At 30.7% G+C, this 23077-nt stretch overlaps 2 protein-coding genes across 3 annotated transcripts; one reads left to right on the top strand and one right to left on the bottom strand.

Annotated features, from left to right (window-relative positions):
- The first annotated feature begins 5776 nt into the window (after positions 1-5776).
- On the top strand, positions 5777-8484 carry LOC114169842. The gene is made up of 2 exons (XM_028055169.1): positions 5777-7042; positions 7589-8484. Exons 1-2 carry the CDS (start codon positions 6355-6357, stop codon positions 8218-8220), a joined length of 1320 nt encoding a protein of 439 aa, XP_027910970.1. The 5' UTR covers positions 5777-6354; the 3' UTR covers positions 8221-8484.
- Positions 8485-12969: 4485 nt separating this feature from the next.
- On the bottom strand, positions 12970-16442 carry LOC114170736 (dihydroflavonol 4-reductase-like). Of its 2 annotated transcripts, none has more exons than XM_028056285.1 (5): positions 16094-16442; positions 14301-14463; positions 13999-14216; positions 13749-13908; positions 12970-13477 (listed from the first exon to the last, which is right to left on the bottom strand). In XM_028056285.1, the coding sequence occupies exons 1-5, from the start codon at positions 16112-16114 to the stop codon at positions 13116-13118; spliced, it is 924 nt and encodes a 307-aa protein (XP_027912086.1). In that variant the 5' UTR covers positions 16115-16442; the 3' UTR covers positions 12970-13115. The 2 variants fall into 2 exon arrangements, with proteins under 2 accessions (XP_027912086.1, XP_027912085.1); XM_028056284.1 differs by having other exon boundaries at positions 14301-14468; positions 16094-16440.
- Positions 16443-23077: the final 6635 nt, after the last annotated feature.

Genomic DNA, 23077 nt, shown 5'->3' with positions numbered 1-23077 from the left:
TCATGGTTATTTTGCTTAAATCCAGTCCTTTTTTTTTTTAAATTAAACAATTTTGTCCGAAAACAATTTTAAATAAACTTTAATGTAAAATATACATTTAAATAAACTTAATCTTGTTAAAACTATTTAATAAAAGGTATAATTACTCGTATAGTACCTAGTTTGAGGCTACTGTGTCATATAAGTACCCGGTTTAAAAAAAAGTGTCAATTGCATCCCAACTTTTGAAAAAGTGCTTCAATTAGGTCCCTTTCAAACGAAATTAACTAACGCCGTTAACAACATGCCACGTGTCAGTCTATGGTTCTTTTTTTAAATTTTTTTTAATTTCTTTTTAAAATTTTTTGAAAAAAAATAAAAATGTCACGTGTCAGTTCCCTGTGTGTGACACGTGGCATTGTTAGTGCCACGTGGCATTGCAATGCCACATGTCAATGTCACTATCAGATGTTATTGTGTTGATTTCGATTTAGTCTCCGTATATGTCTTTTTGTTTCAATTTAGTACCTAATTATATGTATCTGAATCAATTTTGTCCCAATTTTTTTTAATAATTAAAATATTTTTGTAATCCATTTTTTATAAGATTAAAAATAATTAAGTATAAATATTTTACAAAATTCAGTACTAATATTTATATTGTTTCTCTCAATTTTGGACCAAATTTATTATTTGTATAAATGTTATACTAATATTTTGTATTTAAAATGACTTTTTAACATATTACTTTATTAATTACTTTTTTATTAAGTACTCATGTTTTGTTAAATTTTATTTTTTTTCCAAAATAGAACAATATTGTCTCTTACTAATTTTAAACCAAAATTTCTATTTTCTATTTGTATGAATGTTACACTAATTTCTTTTTTATTAAAAATGACTTTTACCACTAAATTTTAATATAAATATCAAATACTTAAATTTTGTAAAAATTTTATACTTAATTACTTTTAATTTTATAAAAAATGGATTTTAATTATTAAAAAAAATTAGGTCAAGATTGAATCAGATACACATAAGTAGGTACTAAATTGAAACAAAAAAACATATATGGACACTAAATCGAATCAACACAATGACATCTAATAATGATACAGACACGTGGCATTGCAATGCCACGTGTCACACACAGGAACTTGACACGTGGCATTTTTTTTATTATTTTTTAAAAAATTAAAAACAAAATCAAAAAAACCACAGACTGACAGGTGACACGTCGTTAATGGCGTTAGTCAACTTCGTCTGAAAGGGACCTAATTGAAACACTTTTTCAAAAGTTGGGATGCAATTGACACTTTTTTTTAAACCGAATACCTATTTGACACACTAGCCCCAAATTGGGTACTATACGAGTAATTATACCTTAATAAAAATATTTGTAATTCATTTATAGAAAATTAAATTTAGTTTCAATTTGGAAGGGGACAAAATTGTTTAAATTAAAAAAAATGGGATGGCATTTAGACAAAATAAAAATACAAGAACGAGACTAAGACAATGACACCTTGCATAACAATGACATGTGGTACTAACATTGTTATGTGACATGACGTCAACTTGACACGTGACAAATTTTTATTTAAAAAATTTAAAAAATTAAGAAAAAAATATGGATTAACACGTAGTACCGCTTTAATATTGTAAGTACAATACTAACGAAAAATACCTTATTACATGATATTTCTCAAAATAGGAACCAAATTAAAATTCATAAATAAAAGTAGACCAAATTAAGATTTCTCAACAAAATACTAATAAGAAAAAAAATTAATTAAATGAAATTAAAAAATCATAGTAACGCAGAAAAAAAGTTATTAAAACCAATTGTTATATTACCGAAATTTGTAGCATATTAAATTTTTTATTATTATTATTATGGTACACATAATGCCCTAGTGGCATATTATAAAAATAATAATATAATTTTAAAGTATTAAATATTCCATACAAAAAAAATATAAATGATTTTACAACGCTATGAGCCTCCAATGGAGTTATAATTTTAGTGTGTAGGACATCATATTTAATTTTTATGATTTCTTCTTTCATATATTAAGTGTTTTTATTTTTAGCAAAGTAGAACTAAAATAATTTGCAATATTTGTACTTGTCAAAATAGCATCTCTCTTCGGAGAGTGAGTGGCAAACAAGACAAATATTTAATTTTTAATCTATAAAAAGAGAGACAAAAATGTTAGAGAAGATAAGGAAGTGAATATCTGAATGTCACAATTGAGACTTTATATTCACATTTAATTAGCCATGTCCTTAACATTACTCTTGATAAGGCCATGGATGACACAACTGGGTTTCAATGGGGACAGAACTTTGTGTCACTGTTCCAACACCAATCCTTCGAAAGCCCCACCTCTCCCTTATCAACCAAGAAGCTCTTCCATGTTAAGCTTTTCAATAGCTGAATAAATAAAAATTTTATGAAGTCGATTTTGGAAGATTCACTTATATTTATAATCTCTTTTTTAAGATGATATTTTAAGTTTATATTTAACTAGTTTGGTTTCTTTCTTTTTTTTTCTCTGTTTCTAGTTTAGATTTTTTTTTCTATAAAATATATCAATTTCTTACATTTTGAGTTGTGAGTTTTTTTTTTTCTTTTTAGAATTTATTTTATATCTCGGTGTGAGTTTTAGTTTGATTTCATGCTTTTTTTAGTTTCATGGGATATATATATATATATATATATATATATATATATATATATATATATATATATTACAAATTATATCATATAAGTAGATATCTAAAAGAGTAAAAAACTGTGCTATTAGTATTCTTTTAATTCAAAAGACTTAATAAAAAAAATTGATTATGTATAGACTTCTGTTTTTTCCGTGTGCAGAGCATTTCATGATTGGAAGTAAGAGAAAGTTAATCACTATTTTTGTTTTCTAAATGAAGAACTCTTTTATATATAATTTGCATAAACATATCTATGAGTATAGTAGATAACTAATTTTAACGGACAATATTTAACAAAATATTCTTTTTAGTTACGGAACTTTTTAATTATATATATTTTTTATCTATAATAGGACTCAAATTTAAGTTCTTAGATTACTGAAGAGAGTAAAGTGTTATTAAATTGTAATGAGAAGATTGATATTTTTGAATTGAAACCCACATGGTCCAGAGGCAAAATTGGGATTTTAGAGCATGTGCTTGCATTTAATCAATGAATTGAATAGTGGGTTGCACAACCACATGCCTAAAACCATCATCAGTAACACTCTCTATCATTCCATCACTGTAATTTTAATTCACATTCACACAAACTTAATAAACCACTTTCAATTCTATATTCTTGCCTTTGTCTTAACCTTCTTTGTACTTTTCTTTCAACCACAACTCATTTTGTCATCTTTTCTCTAACCCATTACAAGCAGCATCAGGACAACAATTGAACAACAAGGAAATCAGAAAAAGTTATATTACCTTGGTTATTTGAAATCATTTTTATTTTAACCCTTCAAAATCTTGCATCTATTTCACCACCTCTTTGATTTTCTCAACTTGATAAAATAATTGCTGTGGTCAAACATAATAATGAGCTCTCATATTTTTGAAAGGCTCACTTTGTGCTTTTTCATGTTTGCCTTCATAATTATACCCCACAAATCCCCAAATTTAGGGTAAGAACTGCAAGTCCCATTGAAGAGATCAAAGATTGAGAGAAAAAAAAAATAATAATGAGTGGGGCTAGCTAGATCCTAATGATTCATAGTTTTGTGAATAAAGGTCACTTTATAGCAGTGGTTATTCAACACATTATGGTTATTTGAGAACATGATAATAATTTGAATGTACATGACATCTTATGCACTTTTAATCAGAAAAAAAAAAACCTAAATTTTCAATTAATCAGTGATTTTTTCCCTCTTTTGAAAAAAAAAATCAAATGTTTAATGCATACTTTGATTTAAGCTTACATACTCAAATTAAAATGAAGTTTACAAAATGAGTTTCTAAAAAGAATCACAATTGTTTTCCATTCAAACTTGGTTTCAAAACAAATATAGGTGTATAGACATAAGCTTCTAAATCAAAATGTAGTTAAATTTGTTTAGTCAAACATAAATTAAAACAAGCTAACTGAAAAACTAAACATAGACCTCTTCTCTTTTCTTTCTTAATCCTTTTCTTTATACTAAATATTGCATTAACCTTTTCCTAAATAAAGAAAGACCTAATATAATATTATTGGTGGACAGACACTCTGGAAATTGCAGGAATATTAGCTGTCTGTTTTTTTTTTTTTAACCAATGTAATACAAATCAAATCAATTTATATGGTCGAGGGATATCTCAGTAACAATTACATATAACTTATTATTATTATATATTATATTATATGTGCAGAGTTATGTCCTACATGTCATGATGTTTTAATCAAAATTATTAGAAGCTGCAAATATCAGTTTAAACACGTTGATTAAGAGGTAATTGAAAACGAGTTGGAAACAAAAAAGTTTGTACTTTTGGGTACATGTCGTTTAGCCTATTAAGCAAATAGCTAAAACCATTCTTAACATTGGTGTATGACGCACAAAGATTGCTTCTTCATATAGATGAAAAAGTGCTTCAGAAGTAAAGGCACTTAGCATGTAAAAGCTGCAGACATCAAAGAGGAAAAATCTCAGGCGTGTTTGATAAGTTCACTGACACAGTGTCATCATGCTTCATATTAATCAGTGTTTGGTTGTTAGACATTATAGTCCAAATCTTAATTGCTACATTAATTAAATTTGGTGAGAAATCTTTTTATAAATGTTGCACTGACTAGTGTTAATGTAAGAAATATTGTATGTTAGATTTTTTTTTTTATCTGCGCTAAAACGTGCTAAATCAGTGAAAATTATTTAAAGTATGAAATGAATTGTAGTGAAAATATGTGTTTGATTATAGTATAGGATTAGTTTGATTATTTACTAAGTGAATAGATGAGAGTTAGGGACAAAATTTATATTCTCCTCTCTGTTAAACCCAATATTTAATTCCTCCAAAAAAACAAACCAAATAACATTTAACTACTTATTTGTGGGTCATCCTTGTTAATTCCATGGTTTAGAGATTATTCAAAGTTGGGAAAGTAAAATAAACACTTGAGTGGTCCTTCCTTTTGAGACTTGATTGCATGTGGCATTATTTTGCATTAGTCATCTTCCTCATAAAATAAAAGTTATCACTATGCATTCATGTGCTGACAGCATAGCCATAATATTAAAAGGGACACTTAATTTATTCCACAAAAACATAAAACACTTAATTATTTCTTGTACTGCATTTTCTTCTTCAATATAGCATACCAAATTTGTGTTTTCCTTCACTTTTTTAGTGGACAAATTTGTTGCATTGAATATAATTTGTTCTTAAAAGTAATACTTTAATATTGTTATATTTTAAAATAATTAATCTCTTAAGAGTTATTTGTTTTTTCCCACTTTTTCTTTCTTTTCAACCAAATAAAACAATATTTTGTTTTTCTCACTGTCTTCTTTCTTCTCATTAGCGTCACCCTTAACTTCTGTACTTAAATATATTTATGGTAATAATATACATAAATTTACTTGCGGCAATTTATTCTAGAATGATTTTAGCATGTTTGTTTAAACAACATAATTTAAACTCATATTATAACTACATTTTTTTTTTCTGTCATACAATGTAAAAAGAAAAGGTACAATTTGAGTAACTCACATTTAATGGTGCCACAGTACCTAGTTTGTCCAAGTTAGTTGTCATGTTCCGAAATCCCATATCTAAGAGCCAAAGATTCTTGTTATGTTTTTCAAACGGCCCTGTTTTAACTAATGCTCTCTTATTCATGTGTTTATCATCCTTTGAATTTGAGTCCCTTTTGTCTCATTTGCTCTCTGATGGGGTCAGGGACACCATCCTATGCAACTGCCCAAACTCATTCTCTATGATGAATCAGAATTTCCCTCACACTGCTCTCTTCATGCTAACACCTGTACTTGAGAGTTTTCGAGGTGTTTGATAAAATACCTCGGTGTAGTCTTTTGAATTTTCTTCCTTTTTATTTCTCTTGTGAAGCATTTTCCTCTTAGGTATCGTTGTTTTTGGCTGGGTAGAGTTTGTTTCTTGGAAAGTGAAGGGATTTTCTGGAAAGAAAAAAAGGGTTTGTTTGCTTTAAGCAGAAAGAAGCTGAAGTTGTTGTCTTTTTGAGTTTTTTTTTTTCGTTCTCAGCTTTCACTTGGGAAAAGGAAGGGAAAGGTGGAAAAGGGGGACATGGAGATAGAGCCTTTTGAGAGTGAGCATTGTAAGGGAGTTAAGTTCAAAAGCACAGAAACTTAGGAGAGTGTCTAGTTGGAGTGTATGGAGAAGGAAGAAAAAAAGAAGATAAAGGGAAGCATTAAGGATAATATGCCAACAGTTTGGTTCTCTCTGAAGAAGTCTTTACACTGCAAATCTGAACCATCTGATGTTCATGACCCCAAAACAAGGAAGCACTTGAGCACAATCTTGACCAAGAGAACAGGGAGGTCAGGGTGTTCCAGGTCCATAGCAAATCTCAAGGATGTAATCCATGGAAGCAAGAGGCATCTTGATAAGCCACCAAGTTGCAGTCCAAGATCCATAGGGAGCAGTGAGTTCCTCAACCCCATAACTCATGAGGTGATTTTAAGCAACTCAAGGTGTGAGCTGAAGATAACTGGGTATGGAGGCTTCCAAGAAGGAGTTGGCAGTGGTGGCAGCAATGCTGGTGGAGGTAGTGGTGGTTCAACTTTTGTGGGGACTTTAAGGCCAGGGACTCCTGGCCCTGGAGGGCACCCTACAATGCACTACTTTAATCCTTCTTTTAGGACCTCATCCACCCCTCCAAGGAAATCTCCTTTCCTCTTATCAGATAAAGAAGGGTCTGCTCCTCCTGGCCTTCAACCTAGCACTAGGTTGTCTCTTGAGACGGATTCTAATGGGTCTTCAACTGTGACTTGCCACAAATGTGGAGAACAGTTCAACAAATGGGATGCTGCTGAAGCTCATCATCTGTCTAAGCATGCTGGTAACATGTTTTCTCTTTCATTTTTCCTACCCAAATATTAATGTTAATCTTGTTTGGTCTCATGGTTGGCTTCTATCTTCATGTTGAAGGTCCACACCCTATAATGTGCTTGTAACCTTCACTACATCATTGGCTTTTCTTATTTTTCTTCAATTTTTTTGTGACCCTCAAGTTGATTATTCAAACATTCTTCTGACCACAAACTTTCTGGCCACTTCTGTATCTGATCGACATAGATTTTTCAGTTGAGATGAGGAATATTAATATTATAAATCAGCATACTTTTTCAATTTGTGACAACAAAACTGATTTCGCTTTTTCCATTACCTTTCCAATTTATAACTATGCTTAGGATTCCCCATACCTTCAAAAATAAAGTGTCTAGGAGAAAGTCTTTACCTTTCTCCCCAACCCACATAATTCGAAATTGGTTGAAGTGTTTAATGACCTCCAAGTTTGTTACCATTTTTGTAGTTTCTTTTGACATTTTTGTAGCATTATATTCGTATATTTCAAGTTTAAGAGCAAGAAGTTTGGACTTGGCAGTGACTGAACTTGTGGAAGGAGATTCATCAAGGAAAATAGTGGAGATCATATGCAGGACTAGCTGGTTGAAGTCTGAAAACCAGTGTGGTAGAATAGAGCGAGTTTTGAAAGTGCACAACATGCAAAAGACTCTTGCAAGATTTGAAGAGTACAGGGAGATGGTGAAGATCAAAGCCAGCAAACTCCAGAAGAAGCATCCAAGATGTCTGGCTGATGGAAATGAACTTTTGAGGTTCTATGGCACTACTGTTTCATGCTCTCTTGGCCTCAATGGCTCTTCTAGTCTCTGCCTATCAGAAAAGTGCTGTGTTTGCAGAATCATAAGGAATGGGTTTTCAGCCAAGAAGGAGCTCAAGGGTGGCATTGGAGTCTTCACAACATCCACAAGTGGAAGAGCTTTCGAGTCCATAGAGATTTTTGGTGATGAACCATCACTGAGAAAAGCACTGATAGTGTGCAGAGTAATTGCTGGCAGGGTTCACAGGCCACTAGAAAACATTCAGGAAATGGCAGCACAAACAGGATTTGATTCATTGGCTGGGAAAGTTGGTCTATATTCAAACATTGAGGAGCTTTATTTGCTCAATCCTAGAGCTCTTCTTCCTTGCTTTGTGGTGATCTGCAAACCTTGAACCAAAAGATGATAAAATCAAACTCAAATTTGTGTAGTTTTGTAGATCCCCTTATTTTGGCCTTGTGGATGCAGTTTGTAATCTTTTGAAGAATTTTGATTCTTTCCTCAAGTCAATTCTGCTTCTTCATGTTCATTGTGTGAACCTCTCATTCATACATTTGTAATTTATTTTTTAATGGTTATGAATATTTTTACATCTGCACATGGCAACCTTAGGTTCAAGAATCATAAATAAATACAAGACTTGTGAGATTGTACTAAACCAGATTTAATAATTGTCCATCCAACATTTCTTCAAGACTGCAGTTCCCTGCAGGTTCTCTGTCGGTGTTACATTAATTGAAAGTCTAAAGAACAGACCCATTTAAACTGGTAATAACCTAGAAAACCTCCTAACCAATTAAATTTTTCATAGGCTAATTGAAAATTGCAAGGACCCTAGTTGAATGTTCCTTTTAATTAAGTGGTATTGACTTGCATAAAGTGGGAATGAATCATCCTTGGTTTAATCTAATGCAAGCGAAATGTTAGATTCCACAGGTGCCTACTAAAAACTTTTGGTTTGGATTATATTTCTAATAATTAACAAATATATTAAAGATAATAAACTATGATGTTCCTGTTTATCATTTAATAAAACAAGTTGTTATTTATGTATAAGATAATAGTTTATATAAAATAATTAAGAGAAAATAGATACATACCTTGTTTTACATCATTAATCATTAAAATGATCCAATCCACACATACACATTGTATGGGGGTGATGTGGTTGACCTTTTTAACCTTGTATGTGAACTAAACAAGTTGTGTTCCTCAAACTGAGAAGCTCCAACCTAGTACAAAAATGGCAAGTTGTTCATTTTGTATTTAATGTAACACCAAATAAATGGCATGTGACCCCTTCTTCCATGGTTTTGGTTCTAGCTGGGAGAGAGGTGATTCAAAACTTAAGGACAAACATAAAATTGGATTTTAAAAGTGAGATATTCAGAGTTGAGGTTTATGTTTTGTCTGTTCTTCACTTTGTGCTTTGAAGGTTCTTTGTTAATATTTAATGGCCATTTTGTCATCTTAATGTGAACAGTAACGGCTTAAGATAAGGTCTGGACCCATGTGTCATAACCCAAAGACAGGTCTCTTTCTGATGTCTCTTTTTACAGGAATATTATAAAATTATCAGATGACAATAACATGTCAAATTTGGAAATTTGTTCAGAAATAATATTTCTTAAAATAAAGTTATCAACTAAAATCAAGTCCATGTCTTTTTCTAAAGAATCAAGTTTGTGAAAAAAATTAATTTTTCACTAGTTTTCCATTTTATAAAATAAAAAGAGAATAATTTAATATAAGATTGATAAAAATAATAATAAGTTATATTTTTGGTCTTTATTAGCTTCTAAATAATGAATTAAATTTAAATAATTTAAATAATAAATTAAAGCAATTTCATATATGAAACTACATAATGGTATTTAAAAAGTATTATATAAAATAATACTAATAATTTTAAAAATTATTTAATATTTAAATACATTTTTCAGAGTAGCTTAACAAAAATATAAAAATGTATTATTAATTGAAAAAATAAGAAACAATTTTATATGATAGAAATAAAAAGTATGTCTGAAAAGTACATACATAAATATTAATTTAAAATTAATTAATATATTTTTTATTAATGATTATTATTATAAACTAAAATAGTAATTAATATATAATTAATAAATTAATATATAATTAATAATATAATGTATGAATTAATATATAATTAATAATATAATGTATGAATTAATATATATTAATTATATATTAATTTATTAATATATAATTAATAATATATATATATATATATATATATATTTATTGTATATTATATAAAGTTATATCATAAATATAAAATTTATAACACCAATTTAGAAATTAAATTTATAAAATAAAATATTATTAGTTATTAAAATAGTTATTATTATAAATAAAATATTATAATTGCTCGTTAAATTAGTTATTAATTAATTAAAGATTAATTTAGGAATTAATTTTTTTAGTAGTAAAATTCTTAATAGTTAATGTTTGTGATCAATTTTTCTTTGATAGTTAAAATTTTAGTAGCTAAATTTTAGAAACTAATTTAATTATTTATTCTAACTTTTTATTTATATAATGACTATTTTAATAACCAATAATTTTTTATTTTATAAATTGATATCTAAATTGATCATTAAAATTGATTTAAAATTAGTTGTTAATGAGACATGTTCTTGAGTAAATTAAATTAAATTGTATTATAACAAGTAGTAAATTTAATTTCGATTAATACTAACGAGATTTACAAAATTTTGCATTTAGTTATCTTAACATGTTATTACAATATTATAGATGTGAGTATTGAGTATCATAATACTTTATTTTTTATTAATAAGTACTAATATAAAATAATATTAATTAATATTTATTTCTTTATGTATTCTTCAAACATATCCTTTTCATTTATTTCATGAAATTATTTTTGTTATTCTTATCTCCTCAACTAGTAAAATGTTATTACTTTTAGGGATATATTTTTGAAACTAATCTAATTATGTATTTAAATATTTAGTAATTTAATTTATATTATTTGAAATTTACTATTTTAATATAATATATTTAATTTTAATTTCTATAAATTAATTTCAATTTAATTTTTTTATTTTGTTATTTAAATTTTATTCATTATTTATAAACCTAATAACGAAATAAAAGAACAAATACAAATTTTTTATTTTTATTTTTACTAATTTATACATTTTCTTAATTAGAAAAATTGAAAAACTTGTTCAGAATTTGATTTCTGGCATGGGGAAATTAAATTCTTACCGGAAAGGGCAAAACGATTTACTTTCAGTAAACAGAGTAAGCCTGAGTTTTGTTATGTAATACTAAAAAAAAAAAGTTATTTAAGAAATAAAATCGTGGAATTTGGTAAGATGGACGTTCTTTTAGAAACTTGGTAAGATTATTTTCTTCTGCTCCTTATTTAATTTTACAATATCAAAACCTTTTAAAGCCATTAAAGATATTCACAAATAAGTCATGTAGAAACAAATGTTTGATATGGTAAATTTATTGGTGACTTGAAAAGGCCATGAGTCCTCTGAGGCTGTACCTTAGTGGGGGTTGGTAGTGTCACTTAAATACTGTAACATCTGTACAGCTTTCAGTTCTCATGGCACATGCACCTCATTAATGTCTCTACTAACCCTCTTTATATTTCCCTGCTTTGGAATGGAGGTCATTCAATGAAACTCCTCATATTTCAAATTTTGAAGTCTACCATGCTTTCATAAGATTGAATTTGCAAAATGACCTAGCTTTGTGTTGTTGACTTACAATAAGACTACACAAACCATGATAAGCTTTTTGGCTAATTATCTCAACATAGGTTTATGAACTATTTTAACTGCTTTGCTCTTTAATGTTTGAGGCACATTTTGACACTTTTGTTCGAAATTTAAGTATCTAACTCTCACATTACACAAATATAGAAAGTTAAACGATTTAAGGTTTTAGTTTGGATATAATTAGGGTTAACAACATATTGATCGGACACAAATAGTGTCTATTCATATCTCGACTTACAACAAAAAAAATTTCAGGTTACCTATCCTATTGTTCGTCGGGTACTCGTTAAAAAAATACTTTTAAGTTTTTGAAAATATGCGGATATTCTTGGATATCCGTATATATTTAAGAAAATATATTTTATAAATTCTTAAATAAAATTTAAATAAAAATACAAAAAATATAATTTAAATTAAATTACAATTTAATTAATTAAATTTAAACTAAAAAATAATTTAAATTTAAATTTAAATTAAATTTAACTTGATAAAATATAAATTAAATTGTATAAACGGGTATGGCTAACATGATACCTGTATCCAACCTGTTTATAAACGGTTATTAAAATACCCACTACTCGTTATGCATGGACAAATACTAACTATTCACCGTAAATTTTATCCATAGATATCTGCATACATGAGTATTTTTGTTGTTATTAAATGTAATATCAACCTTTTATGCAAATGAAATTCTGTCTTATTGGTATTATATATTTCCAATGAATTTTTTTATGAAAAGACCATTGGTTAATTCTCTCATGAAAAAAGTAAGGGTGTTGTCGGATAAAAAATTTTAAAAGAGAAAGCTTTACTTGAAAATTATATTAAAAATGTGTATTTTACTAAAAGATTATCTCACTCATAATTTTGTTTTTAAAACATTGGATTACATGTACCTAAAAAGCATATTTGCACAATGAAAGGGCAAGAGGTCAAAGTTACCAAATAGCTCAACCTCCCTAATGGGAAACAGTTTTGATATTACTAGAGTTTGAACTTACTAACTTTTCTTATTATGCTTACCCTTTGGCTATGGCTAGTTCTTAACGAAATTTTCTTCTTATAAATAACTTTGGTCCCAATCTAGACCAAAAATATCTATTTATGAAAGTACAATTAGGTCACACCTATTCAGCAGGTTTGCCTCTATCAGCATCTTGTCTTGCCTTCATTCACTCTACAAACTCAAAATAAGGAGTAACCACTATTGAAGTAGTTGATTCAGATTAAGACATAACTTTAAGTTCTAAGTGTTTTTCAACTCATCACAATCTTGGTCTAATTCGTTGTCATATATGTCATGCTTGAAAGTTTTGGTGTCTGCCTCTATTTCACTGATAATTAATGATGGCTAAGAAATGTTGTAGCCATTATGGTAAGAGAAAATAACATACCCAAAATTCAAGGAAGTTGTTGGTTTGGAAGAGGAATACATAATCTATTTGTGTGACAAACACAAAAAGCTCAATTTTCAAATCATGTTTAATGGTATGAAAAAAACTGCAACCTAAACAGGAGGTAAATAACTGTAGTCTAAGCAGCACGTAACTGTTTGATAAATTATATCTTCAAGGCCATGCTTGTAACTAAACCCCAAGTCTTCTAGCTTCTTTGATGAGATCTCAGAGAGAACTTTGTCATAAATTTTTTCAGTCTTCATGCAGATGTTTGAACATGAATACACTTTTGAAAGAAGAGTGGTTAAGTTAGACAATGTACAACTTTGGCTGCTGCATATGTATCTTCCTTCTGCTTTGGCATGCTCCATTAGGAACATGTGAGCCCTGCATATATCTTCAATGTGAACTAAAGCAATTGACCCCATTCTTGCATTTACAGCAGATAATATCTTGAAGTACTCAGTTTCACCTACATTTATGATCAATAGAGTCAAGTGAAGTCATAATAACTCAAAAAAAAAATTTATGTAGAATTTTGTGTACAATCTAATGTTGGATTGGATTGTTTGTACTTCATGATGCAGATAGAAGCACAGAGGTACATTTTTCTTTGAAGAACTTGTCATAATAGATACTTAAGTTCACAAATTCAGGAATTGAATGAAAGTTATTGAAATAAATATTAATTTTAATACTTAAGTACATTTTTCTGTTAGGCATAGTTTCTCATTTAAAATCACCTGTTAAAGGAGACAACAGAACTTTAACACTTTTTGGTACATTAGTAGTGAAGAATGGGCCTGCAACAGTGCTTGTGATTATTGACACAAGATCAATGCCATTATCTTTTGCAAATTGAAATGCTGCATCTTCAGTGAGAAGCTTTGAAAGTGCATAAACCTGGCACCATAGAGAAAATTCTCAAGGAATGTAACCAATTTGGTGTAAATTGCAAGTGAACGACTATTGAAAACATCACTTATTAATTACCCATCCACTTGCTTGTGTATTCAACACATTTTCTGGTTGGATTTGGCAAGTTTCATCCACCATAGTTTTCCAATTTCCATTGCTTTCTCTGGCAGTGATGGTACTGATGGAAGATGTGAAGACAACCCTTTTCACGGAATTGGATTTCAAACAAGACTTGAGAAGGTTTATGGTTCCTTTGATAGCAGGGTCAATTATGTTTTCTTGAACATAAAACTCTGCAAGTTCAATTCAAAGAATATTTATCTGTTACCATTTTAGAAAGTTCAAAAGTGAAATGTACTGAACATTTAATGCATTACCATTGTTTTCTTTGTCACTAACATTGAATTCCATTGAGGCAGCAACATGGAACACACCAACACACCCTTTTACAGCCTCATCGAAGCTTCCTTCTTCATTCAAATCCGCTTTGAAAAATCTCAATTGGTCACCACCCTTCCACAGAGACAGAAGATGCAATGACTTTGCTTTTACATAGCCACAAGAAAATGAAGAATGAGTCATGATTAATATATAGAAATATTTGTATTAGATAAAATTAAGCATATGATAACAAAGAATTTGATTTTGAGGTTCATTGGCCCGTCAGATACTACAAAAACTGCTATTGATCCCGAATGTATGTTATTTTTATGTTTTCCTCTGAAAATAGAATAGAATGTGTTTTGCATACCAAAAAAAAAAGTCTTTGATTAAAGGAATCATCTATTGTTACGGCTAAAAGTAGTTCCGCAAAAGAGAAATAATGGGCTCTAGGAGACTAGTAATAATGATAATTTCTTCCTGCACCTCCATAAATTCCCCCTGCGCCCTATATATATATAAAAAATCCGTTTTGACCTTTTCTAAATTGTGTAATTTGAAAGTCAAAAATACTTTTGAATTGTGAATCTATAAATAAAAAATAAATTCTAAATTATGCGATCCGAAAATTTTATTCTGGAAAGTTTCCAGAATATGTAATCCAAAAGTCATTTCACATAAATAAAATGGTGTTTTTAAAACTTTGTAGGGTTGCAAGAAGTAGAAGCCTCAGCAAAGAGACCAATAATGGGCTTCTAGGAGACCATAATTAATGGAGCAAAGAAAGAGAGACCAAAATGTGAAATAAAAAGAAAAATAAATTTTTTATTTTCAAAATAATGGAAAAATTATAAATATCATGAACAATAAAAAATGGAATTAAAGTCATCCTAATTTATTATATTATTTATTTTATTTTAAAATATTATTATATTAGAGAAATGACAATTTAGTTATCTCCCCCTCGCTTCCAAAATTCAATTCTTACACATACTTGTAAATATTTACATAAATAGTTCGAATATAAATTCTTAAAAACACAAAAACACTTAAATTTGAGTAGCAAACTTTCTCCGATCTCCATATCTGACAATCACCTCAGAACTCGACAGAATTCATGATAAAATTTTTCGAACAAAGTAACATTATTGATTTCTAGATAATGTGATTTTAACGAATATTTTTTGTGCGTTGAAGGAACTTCTTAGCTAAGAAATTGTATGATTTTCATATAAATTCTGATTATCATGCTCAGTTCTCACCCTTTTCTTCTGGCTTCAGTTGATAAAATATTTCACCATAATGAGTCGGTGAACGTAACTAGCATTAAATTTAACCCTTTACTATAAAAATGGAGAAAATTTGGTAAAAAAATTAAAACTTGTGTTTAAGTAACTTCTTTCTGTCAAAATCTTCCATACTTCATGAATCATTGTTCTCTACCATCAACAATATTCTGCTGTATCAATTCTTAGTGTCTAAACCAAAAGATTATGGAAAATACAGAACAACAAAGTTATAATTTTCCATGTAATATTGCCATCACATAATGTTTCAACCAACAAATTTTTAATGATACTTACTAGTTTTTCGTTTTCTAGTTCAGCTTATCCGCTGAACTTTTTTAGTGTTGTTCCCCTGTTCAGGTATGTATTTCAAATATGTTAATTTTGATATTAAGAGAATTTTTGATATATATTTATACATAATAAAGAATCTAATTACACTTAATTTAATTAGAATAATAAGAAAAAGAGATTATATTAGTATATTAGAGATGAATACTAACCAGGATCTCTGACAGTGGCATGAACTGTGCAACCCCTTTGAAGAAGAGCTTCCACTAGCCATGAACCAATATACCCTGTGGAACCTGTCACACAGTATTTTTCTCTTGGACCAACTTCTTCATTGTTCTTCAACACTTCCTCCATTAATCCCTTTCTTAATCTTCAAACTCTTTCAAACTAAACCACTATGATGGAACCCTTTATATATGAAACTGTTTGATCTATATTCATTCTCTATTTAATAATGTAACCTAATCTTTAGAATATTATATACTGCATAGTAGGCAAGCACCAAGCACACAACTAGGCAAGTGCTATAAAATAAATAAGACAAAATCATCTTTTAGTATTAGCCATGTTTTAGAAAACCCCTTTTTTCTATAACAAACTATACTTTTTAACTCTCTCAAATTAATTTTTGTGTATACTATAAAATTAATTTCTATAACAGGTGAATTTTAATTTATATATTAATTAATATTAGTTTTTAAAAAGTTCATTTATGTTGAAAAATATTCAAGCATGTTTTTTAAATGAGTGATCGACTTGGTCATATTAGTATAAAGATAAAAAAAATATTACTTTTATGATAAAAAATTAAAAAAAAAATGGGTAAGTTTATCGTTTTCTTGCATCAGTTTCCTCTTTCAATCAACCTTTTCATCATTCGACGCATATGGTGTTTTCATTTGTCAAACATGTAATAGAAATTGCTAGGTTTCCCACTATTAAAGGAAAAGAAAATTCAAGAACTCTATAGCAGATTCTGAACCTTACGAATTCTGTAAGAAAAAAATATAATAAATTATAATTCTATTCATAAAATCCAAAACAATAATAATAATAATAATAATAATAATAATATTTTGAGCATAATTTAATCGGAATATCTAGAATTTTAAGGCAAAATACGACAATAGTAAGGCAAATCTGCAAATGAAGGTGAAATGAGATTCTTCTTCTCAAAATGTCAGTTTTTTATGATGATGATATAAAGTCATGATCTTCATGTTTGGTTGAAAGAAACTGCGTGACGAAACTGAATTTCTAAATCTATTGACATAATAGAGATTTATAATTGATATTTTTGTATATGTTAGGTTTATATATAAACATATATTATACTTTCAATTTGGTCTGAGAAAACGTATAGAAAATGAATTGTATCTGAATTGAAAAAGTTTGGATTAAGATATATGCATTATCTAGGTGGATGCGCATGACTTTAGTAATGTTGATCCTTTAATTCATGGCATATAGGAATAAAATTATACACTTTTTAGGGTCTATATCCACATCTGAAAACAGAAACAGAAAATGTTCAATGCACCATATAGTTCACACTGTATTTTCTTTTACTACCATCTAATGAATATTATTTATTTTAAGACTCTGCTTACATTTATTTTAATGTAATATTTTATTATTAAAAAATTGTAAAGTAGAAGTATGGGAAAAATGTAGTTGTGAAATGAAAATTTTTCTTGCTCAAATTCATAGTAAATTCATATTGTAACATCCCATTTAATTAATAACGTAATTAAAGTAAGCGTTACACTAGAATAATATCGTAGCACAGTCTTAGAGTTTAAAAATAACTCCATACAAATATCCAAAACGCGTAACAGAGTCAAATTGAACCAGATACAAATATTCTACAGTAATAAAATTGGGAATTTAAAGGATAGATACTACATGGGCCGTGACCCTAAAAGAAAATTCACAAAATAGGATCCAGCCCAGGCGGACTACGCAGCGAAGTCACCATTCCCCTGTTGACCGCGAGAACCTCTCGCCTCTGCTCACATCAATAAATTTATGATCATCGCAAAAGAGAAGAACCACATACAAGACAATCAAACAAGCAAAGGGTAAGCTACAGCCAAAAAGATTTTATCATGCAATCAGATATGTCTTCACAGTCCAATATACATATATCATGCAAGCATGTTATGACCTTCCAATCAATACACTAAGACTCGACTCATCCGGATACATATAATCTGGTCAGATTTAGCGGATGCTTGCACTTGTGGTGGATACCTCTGCTCACCCCCGAGCTATGTGTTACAAGTGTTACAATGAATCAATCCCCCACACACAAGGTTAGCTCTTAATGAGTTTCAAGCCTCCTGCTACTCTCACCACAAGAGTCAGTGCGCTCTAAGTGAGACTAACTGACTCCTTAGAGTGTTAGGATGCAACCTTACCTTGAATCCTTACCAGACAATATAGATGGGGCACCACCATGGACACCCACTAACAGGGGCCATGGAATTACGTCCCGACCACTGAAGCACGACCCTGAAACCTCACCAAGAGATTCCAAGGAATTACGCACTGACACATACCAAATATATTCAAACAACCAAATAACAATAATCATGCATTCAAACCTCATGTCAACATTTGTAACCACTTTCCATTTGTATTCCATGTTGAACCCATGCCATCTCATTATTCCAATTTCATGAATATAGAGTCTCATCTCATACCAATATCATTACCATTTTAATATCATCCATCTCATTCACTTTACATGCTAAGGTCACACCAATATATCAATTCAATTCGTAACTACATATATTCCATGCCATTTCTCATACTTCATACTTAAAACATATCAATCAATCAACCAAACAACTTATAGTACCCAAGTGAAGAAAACAGCGAAGCCTACAACGCATCTCGCTCAAGCCAGAAGCCCTCGCTCAGGCGAGAGGGGTTCCCTCGCTTAAGCGATAGGCCCTCGCTTAGGTGAGCCCACTCTGAGGCCAAATGTGAGGTCTCTCGCCCAGGCTGCAACTACAGCGACACACCTCGAGCTCTCACGCATTCTCGCTTAGGCGAGCATCTCTCGCCTGAGTGAGATAACACCTCACTCAAAACTAAGACCATCTGCCTAAGCGAGAGCTCGAGCACGAGCTAGGGTTTGTTCTCTACAAGTCTCGCCTAGGCGAGATCGGGTCGCTTGGGCGAGAATAACAGGTTTTGCCACTGTTCATCCTGCAACAGCTATATTTTCATACTCAAACAATAGTATCAACCGGCACATGCATCCACAGTAGCATACAAGCTCAGAAATCACGAAACAAAGGCAAAACAAACATCAATCACATCACATAGAAAGGTTTCTAGCTTCCCTTACCTAGAAAGGAGCTAATCTCGGCTTCAACTCTTAAACAAACGGGACCGGCAGCTCCAAGAGCAGATCTAAGAACTGGAACCAGTAGCACAGAACAGGAGCGAGGGCACTAAAGTGGACCTCTAGCGGGAAAAGAACAACAGAACCTTGAAGGAAAACAGTAAGGGTTGAGGTTTAACTTACGTGAAGACGAGATGAGCTTAGAGCTAGCTTGACCAAGAGCAGCCGTGAGTAACCCTAGTAGAGCGTTCTGAAAAGAAGAGGGGCAGCGTTTTAGGTTCTGTTTTGCAAGAATGAGGCGGAAAGGGAATCCCTAACAGCTTTAGGGGCCTTAGCACCCTATGGACCAGCCCTTAGGCCCAACAGATTAAGGCCAGCCCTTAAACATTAGGGCAAAAAAATAAAATTGGACCTTACACATATTGTTGGTACCATTGATAAGTAAATTCTTATCTTGGTGGAGGAGGAAAATATGTATCATTGTAATAATTAACAACATGTTACTAACCCAATGGTTATGTTAATTTGGATTTAGCCAAATAAATTAATTATTTATGTATGTTTCCCATGTTGTGGATATAGGATAAGAAGGAATTAAAAGTTAGATAAATATTACTTATGTATAGTAGAATATATATATATATATATATATATATATATATATATATATATATATATATTGAGAGTTAACGTAATTAATAATGATAATAATAAAATGAGGATGGTAGGAAAAAGAAATGTTCTAATATCTTCTAATTTAATTCTATCTCCAGATAAAAAAAATACATTAGAGTAATAAAATATGATAGAGAATGTATTTTATCAGTCCACCAAACAATTAAATATTTATGAAAAAAAAAAGAATTAAATTATTGTAATATATAATTCATTGTATGTAATCAATAATTACTATTACTATTATTATTATTATTATTATTATTATTATTATTATTTTATTATTATTATCGATTAATTAAAAATATGATTTTTAGACAAATTTGTTGAAAAGTAACTTTGAGATAATTAATTTTGTTTTAAGAAAACTATTAAATTATATGTGACAAATAGAAATAATTTATTTTTCAAACAAGCGATTTTTTTACAAATTTTAGCTATTGTTTAAAGACGTAATAAAATTGTAAACAAATTGAGAATTTTTAAAACAATGTTTCACATACATGGGTAGTATAAAAATAAGTAACTAAACATATTTTTTCTAACACATATCAATGTCTTTGAATTTAATGTATTTCACCAATTTAAAGACTTAAAAAATAACTAAGAATAGTAGTGACTTTAAAAGATGATATTTTATTATTTTATTATTAAAAGGCATTCTATAAAATAGAGTTTTGTATTTAATATAATCTCATTTTATGAAAATCACTGTCTTTTTAAAACTTTTTCTGAACCCTTTCTCTACCTTCTTTTGTAAAATCTTAGAAAAATAACATTTTAGAAGTGATTGTGGTTTAAAAAAAATAGTAGGATTCAATTATTTTAATATTAAAAGGTTTTAGTATAAATAGTTTTGTTATAAATGAATTTCATTATTTTAAAACAGATCATCTCTCTAGAAATCATTGTTTTAGAATTCTCTAACTTCTCTTTAGGAGTTTTCATTCTTTGTTGGTCTGATTGAAGATCTAAGACCGTAGGAGTGATCCTCGTGGTGAGCTCTTCAATTTGGACTGATCAGTTTCTCCATTCATGTAAGTTAAGTTTCAACCATTTTTCCTTGGTCTTCTTCTAGTTTCTATTGCATGCAGGGCTTTTATGCTTGCATGTGTCCTTTTAATCTTCTATATGAGTTTTTGTTGATCAGTGATCATGACAGATAGACCCTGATCGTTCTTGTGATGTTTCTATGTGTGGATAGAGAATACTATGTAGTTGGAGGTAGTTTGGTGTCCCAAGAACTGTTTGGGTTGCCTTTTATAGGTAAGGGAAACAAGGTTTATGTTGAATTTTGGTGTGAACTGATCATCTTGGTAGTTAATTGTGATGTGTTGTGTAAGACCCGGGAAAATTAATTAATTAAATAATTAATTAATTAATAAATGCGGGAGGAAGGCGTCTTTATGACATTAATTGTTGTTTAATAGGACATGGAAAAGTACTAGCTTAAATGGTTGAGAGTACTTTGATTGTGTGAGAGGACTTGGGTTTGAGTCCTATGTATGCCAATTATGTGTTGTTGTTTTATGATTTATTTTTAATAATAATAATATGTAAGAGTGTGGAATTTGAAATGTAAACTTATGTTGATTGTGTATATCACCAAATATGAATTGGCATAGTGGTTGCGCTTTGGCCTTATGTGTGGAAGTTCACGGGTTCAAGCCTTGATGAGAACTAATTAATCTCTTTATTTTTGCTATAATGCTTGTGGTCTAAATGCGAAAGGGTGGGAAAGCCCTAGAGGTAATGGGCAGGGAGGTAATAATAGGCATTAAAAAGTCAATTTTCGTTTTATTCTTTTTACCACAATTGGGAGTCATATAAAAAGGGAGAATTAGGCCATTAGAAGGGTTTTGGAAGTCTGAAAATTTGAGTGAGAAAGGATTTCAAGTTTTGAGTGCGAAAGCTAAACGGGATTGAGAGCAAAGCGGTGGTGGTTGAGAGAGCAAAAAGGGAGGGTTCTAGCAATCACAAAGTCAGGGATTAGGCAACCTTTGGAAGCAAAGATTCACAGGTTAGGGGAGCTGTCCTTTGTGCTTGTAAATTTCAGGATTTATATATATTGGTTTTGTGTATTTGCCTTCTCAATTGTAATGGAATTGTGGTAAATTCGTGTATGTGTGATCAAGTAATGATTGGGCTGGGTGGTTTTACGTTGCAAAACCTTTTATGCATTATATGTTTTGGGGAATGAGGGTTTTTGGTATGGAATGGTTGTGGAAGCCTAAGTCTTGTGTTTTGGTAGCTTAATTGGAGATAATGCATGTTTCTGATGTTTGTTTTCCATTACATTATGTTGGTAGCGTTTGGTTAGTATTTTGGTATGGTTTTGGTGAAGTGTGTGCATGATCAGACTCGAAACCCTTCAAGTCTCGCCCAAGCGGGTCCACCTCGCATAAGCGAGAATTGCAGAGTCTCACGTTGAGCTCTGATTCGTGGTTCTCGCCTAGGCGACCCAGGAGAGGTTTGAGCGACATGGTCTCTCGCTTAGGCGAAAGACACACGCCTAAGCGAGGTTGCGAGGAGAACTTGAAAGTTTGAGCGTGATATCTCGCCCAGGCGAGAGGTTTGGAGTTTTGAGCGACTGACACTCTCGCCTAGGCGAGAGTGGCTCGCCCAAGCGAGTTCGCGAAGTGTTTTCTTGTGTGTGGTGGAATACTCGTCTAGGCGAGGTTTGGGTGTGGTTTTGGGTGAATGTGTGGCTCGCCCAAGCGAGGGGATCTCGCCTAAGCGAGATAACGTGATGTTGTGGTTGTTTTAAGCTCGCCCAAGCAAGGTGAACTAGCCTAAGCGAAGCAGAGGGCTTAGCTTGGGCGAGAGGCTCTGGTTTGAGCGAGTTTATGTGGATTTCCCATGTTTGAATGATTTTGTATGTGTGGAATGACTACTTTTCTTAAGTATAGGAAGTACATGCATGTGTTGTGGTGTTTGGGCTTGATGGACTAAGTCTCATAGGGGTATGGGATGTGCTTGGTGATTGGACACATGATGGGCATGGAACTGGTTGAGTTCCCATCGACTACTAATGGGCGAGGAGTCCTTAGTATGGTGATTGCATGTGTCGGGCGCACGATGGGCAAGGAACTGTGATGTTCCCGTCGGCTACTATTGGACGAGGAGTCCATAGTATGGTGATTGCGTGCGTGTCAAGGTCAAA

The sequence above is a fragment of the Vigna unguiculata genome, chromosome 11 (genome assembly GCF_004118075.2).
Source record: "Vigna unguiculata cultivar IT97K-499-35 chromosome 11, ASM411807v1, whole genome shotgun sequence".
In the NCBI taxonomy this organism is placed as follows: domain Eukaryota; kingdom Viridiplantae; phylum Streptophyta; class Magnoliopsida; order Fabales; family Fabaceae; genus Vigna; species Vigna unguiculata.
This window is presented reverse-complemented; position numbering and strand designations above follow the sequence as displayed.